General features: G+C 44.4%; 1 protein-coding gene across 2 annotated transcripts; it reads right to left on the bottom strand.

Moving 5' to 3' along the window:
* Nucleotides 1-351: 351 nt before the first annotated feature.
* On the bottom strand, nucleotides 352-9146 carry ccnl1a (cyclin L1a). Of its 2 annotated transcripts, XM_076145522.1 has the most exons (10): nucleotides 8817-9146; nucleotides 8505-8579; nucleotides 7656-7765; nucleotides 5731-5851; nucleotides 5423-5487; nucleotides 3086-3185; nucleotides 2866-2970; nucleotides 2438-2691; nucleotides 2117-2215; nucleotides 352-1970 (listed from the first exon to the last, which is right to left on the bottom strand). In XM_076145522.1, the coding sequence occupies exons 1-10, from the start codon at nucleotides 9054-9056 to the stop codon at nucleotides 1478-1480; spliced, it is 1662 nt and encodes a 553-aa protein (XP_076001637.1). In that variant the 5' UTR covers nucleotides 9057-9146; the 3' UTR covers nucleotides 352-1477. The 2 variants fall into 2 exon arrangements, with proteins under 2 accessions (XP_076001637.1, XP_076001645.1); XM_076145530.1 differs by lacking the exons at nucleotides 8505-8579; nucleotides 8817-9146 and adding an exon at nucleotides 7119-7294.
* Between the last annotated feature and the right edge of the window lie 340 nt (nucleotides 9147-9486).

Below are 9486 nucleotides of genomic sequence, written 5' to 3'. Positions count from 1 at the left end.
TACTGTTACAGCACTTTGTACACTGGCACCTGCTTGAGCCTTCACAAGGCTCAAATTTGTATCTTCGTTCTACATCTTCCAACTGCAGCAAAATGCTTCTGTCGTCTGAATGAAGTATAAATTAACGGAGTCCTCTACTTGCTAGTGCTCAGTTCATGGACAAATTTATGGGGAATCTGTGACCAACAAATCCAGATACATATCCCATTTAATACATAAGTACTTAATAAACCTGTGTCAATTGTTGGGCTCATTCCCTTTGAGTCAATGTCATCTTCATATCTTTTAAGTGTGTTGTGCGTCTATATTTGTGTTCAGTAGGTGTTACAATAGGCACTGGCAGAGACAGCATTCGGTGACATGATTCATTTATTACTGAATAAAAATCAGACATGAACACATGCAGACTAAAAACCAGTGTAACAAATTCACAATCCTAAATACTCTGAAATCAAGTCTGCTTCCCCTGCTGTAAAAAAATGAAGAAAAAAGTCTAGAGCGAATATATTTCATCTGTACAGAACACGGCTTTAATGACATACATCTTTCGAACAAAAACAATGAAACAAAAAGTCGCCCGGCCGTCCATTGATGTGCAAACATTGATCGTTCCTGAATGATCCTTTTTATTGTACATTTAATCAAACCATTCCACTGAACACTTTGCTTTTATAAATCAAAGCATTCACAATGTCAGCGGATACCAATCCATCTTTACACTGTAAATAAGTTTTTTCCAAGTCCAGAACTTTACATGTAAAACAAAGGATAGAACAGTATACAAGAGGATGTGGGACAATGATGAAAAATAAAAACACTAACAGTCCATAGGCTGCTGGATTATCACAACAGCCCGGGTTACTCAAATGCAAACCTTCACCTGGCAGTAACACTTTGCACCAGCCATCACCAATCAGCAGCTGCAGGCCAGTGATTTGTATACGCGTCCGTCGTTTCATCAACTAAACAGCTAAATCTGTCACCGAGACATTTGTGCAGCTGGATGTAAGACAGCTACATGATGGAGTCGAGCTACCTCCGTGAACAAGTCTCATGTTAAGATCTTATTACAGTTTTAAGCCCTTAGCTGGCTGCAGACGAAGAAAATGTAAAGGTGCAAGATGTTGAAGACCTGCAAACCAAACTGCTTGAAGGATTAGTATTGGGGTGCAAATGAGAAACCCAGAAGCTGAACTGGAATTGGGGCTGGCCGTATACTCCAAGAGATCCCATCTGGTGCCTTTGGAGGCAAAGAGTGAAAGGCTCCAGCTGTTGAGTGCACAGGTCACACTGGAGCACCAAGACTGTTGCCTGTAAGCTGGTTATTACTATCGTGTGACTGGGGTCAGGACATAGACTTTCAGACACAAGTAGCTCCTGGCTGACCTAGGAGAAGGGTCCCCAGATTGGATCTCAGTGGAGTATACAGCTGGCACTTGTGTGACTTTCGGATCCGGAGCTGGTTTGTCAATGTGTCTCAGCGGCGGTGGCGACTATGTCCTGAATGTCCGCCACTGCTGTGGTGTTTGCTCTTGTGACTACGCTCCCTGTCTCTCTCCCTGTCGTAGGAGCGAGACCTCTCCCTGTCCCTCCTGTCCCCTCTGTGGTGGCCGCCTCCTCGCTCGTGTTTGTGTTTCTTCGACAGGAGGTCAGTGGAGGGACGGTCTCTGTCTCTCTCTCGCTCCCTCTCCCGGTCTCTTTCTACTTTGACCGGAGTGCGGGAGCGTGAACGGGAGCGCGTGCGCTTCCTTTTGTGTCCGGAGCCTGCTCCTGCTCCTGCTCCTCCTCCGCCGCCGCCACTGTGGCGCCCGGGGAGCTTGGAGTCACTGTTCCCGTGATGGCTCGTCTTGGACTTGAGGTGGGGTAGGAGGGGGGAGGGCTGGTGGCGCCGAGGCGACGGGCTGCGACTGTGAGAGCGAGATCGCGAGCGAGAGCTGTAGGTCCCAGAACGACTACGTCTGCTGTTGTAGCTGTAGAAGTGGAAAAGGAAAGAGGATGATGAGGCAGATGAAGACCTAGTTTAAATATCCAGTTAATATCCTGTTAAGTACCTATTGGCTGTATTAGTTTAAATGAACTGTTCACACATTAGCAGGTACAACAAACCAAATCTTACTGTCTGCGAGGGGAGCGGGACCTGGATCGAGAACGTGTTCTGGAACGAGACCGACTTCCACTTCTGCTGTTTCTCCCAATCTTCACCTCCTTCCTTAAGCTGAGAGATTACATCAACAATGTTAAAGTCAATTCCTCTGAATTTGACGATTTCTCTGGTTGTGGTTTTTGTGATCAAAATCACCGATTCTGCCGTGCCAATTTCCTGAATTCGACTACTGGCTGTTTGACGGTGTGCCATGTTTACCCACAAACAATTGGCCACAATACATATGAGTACCAGTGTAGTCAATATTGAATGTGCATATTGTTTATTGCTCACCCATTGTGTGGACTCTTGGTGACCTGAGCTCGGTTGTCCGGCTCCTTCTTCACTGGTTTGAGGGTCTGGGGGTTGGGTGATTTCTCCTCCACCTTGACCACATTTGGGGAACAGGGCTTGGACGCAGGGGAGAAGCCACCCAAAGTAGAAAGTGCTGGAGTGCCGTCAGGATTCAGACCTTTGGCCTTCAGCTTGGCATCTGCCAGAAACACCTTCCTGCGCTCCACCTCCTTCTCCAGCTGGTCATAGTTGGGCTGGGAAAGGAATGGAGACGTCAACTTAGACAATGTCATCAATGAAAAGCGACTACTGTGAGCTCACAGGTTATTACACAATGTATGAACGTTTTTCTTTCTTTCTAAATACTTCATACCACGACCCAAAGAGGAATATATCACTGACACTAATATCACTTTGTGTAACATTACCTTCTTCCTGGTGTAGAGTCTCAGGGTCGTTACACAGATCTCCTTGATCTCCTCTTCACTGGCTCCAAACAGCAGGTACCAGTGAGGTTTTGAAGGCAACGGTATCTAAGCGAAACAGGCACAGCAACATTAGTGTTTTGACAGTTAATTCAAAATAAAACAAAAAAGCATGAGGACCAATGTGAGAAATCAGTGCTCAGCTCCAGCACACACACGTTACCTGGAGCGCTCGGGCAGCGAGGTATATGCAGGCACAGGCGATGGTCTCAGCTTGGAACCTCACAAACACGTTTGTTCTCAGGCTGTCATTCATGTAGTTCCTATGGAAACCAGAGACACAACAAAAACACATAGAATCTTCTCTACACAAGGTCGTTTCCCAACCACACACACACTTGTCACAGCACAGCAGTGACCACAACATCGATTCAGGTTGCTGACCTGCAGACTTACATGTGCTGAGTCTCAATAAATCATAAGGACTAGAGCTTTCATTTTCTAAAACTAAGTCACTTTTACACAAAACACTGATTAAACTGGCATAATACGTTCGCCTATTTAAATTAGCACTGATTTCAACAGAATAAGTGTATGTATTGCTTGTTTCAGTCAACAGGTTTAACTTTGTCCTTCTCTCTCTCTGGGAATCCATACGGTGCTGCTGTATGTCACGGATAAAGCCTGGAGACTCAAGGGGATCATTGTAAATTGAACCTCAGACCTGTTAAGCACAGCACACTGTGAGCTCAGAGAGACACCACGCTAAGACGGAATGAGCCAGTCACAGATGCATGCCTTATGAGGGGAAACATGCAGGTAGACAAGATGATTGACGTTTGATGAAGATGCTGTTTTCAGGCCGTTAGATTTGGACTAACAGTGAAGCGATGCACAAATAGTGACATGCACGACAACGTGCACTAATTTTGCCATTTGGCGTCTCAACTGGTATGTTGGGCAAAGCCAAAACCTCCCCGCTGTGCTTAAATGTACCGCAATGTTTCAACCTCATCTCTGGCTGGAGGAGCAGCAAACATGCCAAATAAAAAAAGAAACCACTCAAGCGAAAACCAAGGTGGCCTTGTGAGACCACATGGCTGCATATCCCAAGGAAATAAAAACTCTGTACCGACATAACATTTGGACAGTGGGTGGATGACATTAGCAACAGGGGGAGCAGTGAAGACAAAATGACCAGGATGAGGATCAAGCTAGTGTGGTGGTGGTGTGAGCATCTATGTCCTTAAGAGACATAAGAGGTCATATAGACAAAAACTGGGGACAACACAAGTATGATGGTTGGACTCCCTAGCCCACCGTTAACCCCACACAGATCCCCCTAAGAATACCATGACAAGTCAACTAGGCATAACAGTTTTCTTAGCGCAGCGTAATGTCCATCACACTCGGCGACACGTCTCCACATGTACATACCACAGCAGCAGCACACTGCCACATCAAAACCAGTCCCATTACTATGGCAGGTTAGTGAGGAAAACCGTCACATGTGGGGACGGCGGCCACTTCAAACACTATTGGAAAAGCACTGCACTGTAATTTAGCAGGTCTGTGCGAAAACTATCAAGCCGATGCTACTATGGTAACAAACGGTGGCCAGACTCTGAATCTGGTGCGTGGGCGAGACCGGTCCTTGGAGGCAAAAGCCGAGAGCTGGATCAGCCTGTAAGACAGACATGTCTGGACAACACGTCAGTTGGGTACAGGACACAGTACACTACTGAAATAAAAAAATTGAAAAAAAGGTAGCTGGTCAAAAGAAACCTTCATTTCTAACTACAAAAAAAATCTGCGTACAAATGTATCTGTAGCTATTTGGCAAAAAACAGGCAATTAGACTTGAAACCTTGGTAGCAAGACCAAAAAAATACAAATCCTTGTTTACACCCAAGAGAAAACAAGATGATGTTGGTAGTCGGAAACGGCCCACCCCCTTCAATCAGTGAACCTGGGCACTGGAACTGGCTGTCTGGAGAGGGGCAGCCAGCCAATGGGGGGAGCTTCCTGAGGTCATGTAGTTGGAGGAGGCAGATTTCAGAGGTTCTTTATGTGACTTACCAGCATGGACTACCCTTTAATCAAAGAGTAGAGAGAAAGGACAAAGTTAAACCAAGTTCCCTGAGCACCGCACATCAAAAGACTTCATAACAAAGCCATGTAAGGACAGACAAAGACAAGTGAGACGAGTAAGACGCAGCTTGGCAATCAATCAAATTGCTCCACCGGAGAGGAAAAGGGCGAAGAGGTTATCGTGGAGTGGGGGGGAGGGAATGTTGCACAGACCTGGGCAAAATGTTGAATGTCTTTCAAATTAGTGATTACAAACATGATGGGACACTCCAATGTCACAAATCGGGCAGATGCGTCCACATACGTCCCGAGCTGGTACCAGGTAAATCGAGTGCTACTTGGAGTTACTCCGCGGTGTCAAGCTCTTTCATATTCATCTTTAGCCCAGGTCTGATAGCACGTCTGGCAGACATGACACAGGTTGCTGCTGTGGGGTAACAGTCAGTGGAAGACTGAGAAAGAAACTTACCAGGCGGTCTGGACCAGCGTTTGGTTCTTCTCGCATTCCAGGACTTGGAGGTACATGACGATAATCTGAAATAAAGAAGTCAGGGCAAATTATTACACTCCCACGGCTTTAAGTGTGTAAACATTCAGAATCATCAATGTGCGCTAACAAATCTGCTTTCTTGTTTGTCATTTTGTTGGAATGATGTAATAGCCGCACTAATACAGTTAGCAAAATGAGATGATGATGCTCTGTGGCTCAAGCTGTGTGTGCGGTGCTATACGTTATTCTGGTTACACATGCTGGTCCAGAGTGTGACTGTGACTCACCTTGTGTGGATGCTTGACGTGCACACAGAAGCCCAGCTCCTTCAGGATCCGCCGCTCCGCTTTGATGACTTGGTTTTTGGTATTTATGTAGTTTTGATCAAGAATCAATGAACTTGGATTCCTAGTTTATAAAGGAATCAAAATAAAATGATATTTCCTCCCTCTAAAAAAACCAAAGTTAATAACAAAGGTGCCCTTCTGTTTTTGCACTCTTTTTTTTTCCGTTCCAACCAACTGAAAGCTGTTTGCATGTCTGACAGTTTGATGGGGTTTGGGGACTTCTGTGGTTTCAGTGGAAACTTGGGCTCTGCAGCTCTCTGCCTCCATCACCGTGCATCACAGCTTCAACAGAAATATCAACTTCAATCTTCACCACTCATCTCCATCACTGACCAAGCAGTCACTTCACTCTTCCTTTATACCTGACCAATGAACAACTAAAGAGCATTTCCAAGACACTAACTCATTCATTCTAATGGCGAGTTTACAAAAACAACATATATAACTGACAGCCTTATACCAAAATCACCACTTTCTAATGTTTACAAGCTTTAGCGTCTAAGAACATATGAAAATATGCCAACAGTAATTGGCTTATTACATTTCATTTTGTCAAAGTACTATATTTACTGATTAGGATGCACTACAAACACACAAATGACTCTAAATCAGATTATTTGTTGCCATCTTTCTACAAAAACTGTACAACAATGTTTGACAACAAACATGCAATATATCTCTTCTCTAAGTTTGTAATTCATTAAAATACAACAAATGCATCAGTGTACTCTGACATTACACCTGGGACTACACAAAAGAATGTACTGTAATGACTTGCCATACATCTTCAGAAATACCACGTGCTACTACAGCGTGGATCAATTTCAGTGGCGTCTTTCCTAATACAACACCATACTCAGATATGACAGCCTGTCATGGATCAAACATGCAGTTGAGACTCAGAAGAGTTAATTCTACTCTCTTCTGGTATGGTGTGGCACATTCAAATTCCTAATCTGCGACACATCTGAGATTGGCTGTAATCACACCAAGATTACTGATGGATTAACTTCACAAGCAACTGTGACTTTTCACAGCCCCTGTCTATCAAAGCTGGGGTACATGCAATGACCCAACATAACCTAAACTACAAGCGCCAAAATGAATTATCCTAGGATCAATGAGCAAGGTGATATTTCTATCAAAGCCATGAATAGTAGGTGAATAGGTGGTTCTGCTCTTGAAGCACATACAAATGCATGGTGAGGAGCAGAGTAGAAAACTACATTACCCAACGGTCCGCAGACTGACGGACAGATACCCAAAGCATAAGACTGAACCACAGGAGTCCTCAAAGTTCCCCGGGGGGCCAAGGACCTTCGGCCAACCTGTCATCCCCGATCCCAGTGCCCGGCAGTCGCTCAGACCACGGGCGTCTCCCACGGGAAGGGGGTGGGGCAGGGGGGGGAGGAGAGCGAACTCCTCGCCTCATGGTTGTCATGCCGACTGCTTCATCTTACGTACCATTCCACATCACCCAGGCTTTGGTAAATGTAGCTGGTCGCTGTTAGTTGGTTGCAAGGGAAAGGAGAAGCCAAGTTAATGCCAAGGTTTACATTAAGGCATTGAACAGATTTCTATGAAGACTGAAGCACACAACTCAAGTGTAATGTGCCTCATCTTCTCTACGTAATCTAAAATTTGGATGTTTTGTGTAGACAATTATACTTCTGAAACTACCACTGAAGCAGAAACTGAAAGGTTTTAAAAACGGTTTAGAGAACACAAACAGAAGAGCACTTCAACATCAAAAAACACATCATTGGACATAGGAAAAAATGAATACAAATGCAACACGTGCCGCATCAAACAGTCAAGACTTTGAAGTTTGGTAAAATTGAGTGGATTCAAATGAGGATGCTTACTTTTTCCCTCTCATCTGTCGCAGATGGTGGAATCCATTGATGACGTCTCGTATTCGCCGGGGTGCTTCCTCGATCTTGGAAGCCAAATTAATACAAGCCATGGCAACAATCTGAGAAGAAAATGATCACAGAGCAAAATATTTACAGTAAGCGTTCTGAAACGCGAAGTATTTGCGAGCTCTTGAGCACAATTCTCAGCTATATTCAGCCTGCATATTAGACACTTTGTTCAGCTGTAACCCACAATTAGCAGCATAAAAATAGATTAAATGGCATTTTTTTAACCATCAATGTGAAAAGGGTCATAAATAGATCTGGGTGTGCACTGTTTAAATTACAACCAGTTCACTCATTTACATTTTAAATTTGCGTTTCCTTTAGTGGGAAAATACCAAGAATCAGGAATATTATGATGTTTTTAAGCATTCACAGGTTAGGTGAGCACTCAAATAACGGCTATTATTATCGTCCAGTCTAAGCCACCCACATCTGATTTAAACCACCATAACCAATCACACTAACGCCCTGATAAGGGTGATAAGGCTGCCACACCATGAGTACTCTGTTCTTCGTGTCTAAATTGTATTCTTCTGTGGCGCTTTCCACAAAACTTGGTGTCCACAATATTATTGAAACCTTACATACTGACTCGTCATTCGACATTTGTCTTGTTAGTGTACACCCGGCGTGTGTCTAGTAAAGCCTTTTGCTTTTTAAGTACTTGGAGAATCTCTCGCGAGTGCATCGACAACATGGCTGCCCTATACGCAACCATAACGTTTCTTTATGCTATGCTAACACTACAGCGCGGCGGCCTGACAAAAGACCGGCGCCGGAAAGCGAACTCACCTCGAAACTGTGTTTGACGAATGACTTGGAGTAGAAAAATCGATGGAAAAGAACTTGTCCCGTCGCCATAGCCACCTGTTCAAGAAAAACACAACATGTTTGTACTTAACGTTAAACCTATAATGTTGGCCTAACCTTGCACAATGGGCAGGCGCCATTTTGATTCCACCACGCATTCGTCAAAGAGCTAGCTAACATTAGCTATCTGCGAGTAAACAGGCCTTATTGACTAGAAAACACGCCAAACACTCCTCGGTGTGTTTTAGAACACATTCGTTAGTAAAACAACGGGTTTTATCCCCGAATATTTACCTGTGGCAGCCGGAGAAGGATTCCCGCCGACTGAATTAATTCACAGCCTAGGATGCGAAGGTCGGTCTCCGTGCTCATATCGAGGCCATCCAGCATAGACGGCGTCGGAGAGAGTCTTTCTTCCGGGATAAGAGAGTTGTCGATCGTAAGGTAGACCTCGGAGTACACCTTGTCCCCGATAAGAATGCCATCGTTGTTTGTGGACGCGTTCGAGGATACAGAGAGAGGACCTGCGGCCATGTTCACCGAGAATCAGCAACTTCTACTCGGCTAGTCTGGACGGAGAGACGGCGGAGGGGAGGGGTGACGTCGTCTCAACCCGTACGACGTCGTTACACTGCCTAAACTCAACAGTTGGTAGTACACATCCGCCGCGATAAAACAGTTCCACAATATTGCGTCATTTAAAAATTAAATATAGTGATAACATGGACACGTAGTTCATACATGTATATTGATAGCGCCACATGTAAGATATACATTTAATTAAGTAATGACACGTCTAGAGCACAAAAGTATTTTTGAAATGTAAAAAAAACCAAATGTAATACATTTGGTCGCTGTTTAATAATAACGTGGCACATATTGTGCTTTTGGTATTCAGGACAAATCGTTACTTCTAGTAAATACACGGTACATAACGTTTCAATCGCTTGGTTATAGGTCATAC

Source organism: Genypterus blacodes, unplaced genomic scaffold (genome assembly GCF_046128005.1).
Source record: "Genypterus blacodes isolate CSIRO-AG114 ecotype Tasmania unplaced genomic scaffold, CSIRO-AGI_Gbla_v1 ptg000003l_1, whole genome shotgun sequence".
In the NCBI taxonomy this organism is placed as follows: domain Eukaryota; kingdom Metazoa; phylum Chordata; class Actinopteri; order Ophidiiformes; family Ophidiidae; genus Genypterus; species Genypterus blacodes.
Note: the sequence above shows the minus strand (reverse complement) of the source record. Positions and strands in the feature narration are given on the sequence as shown.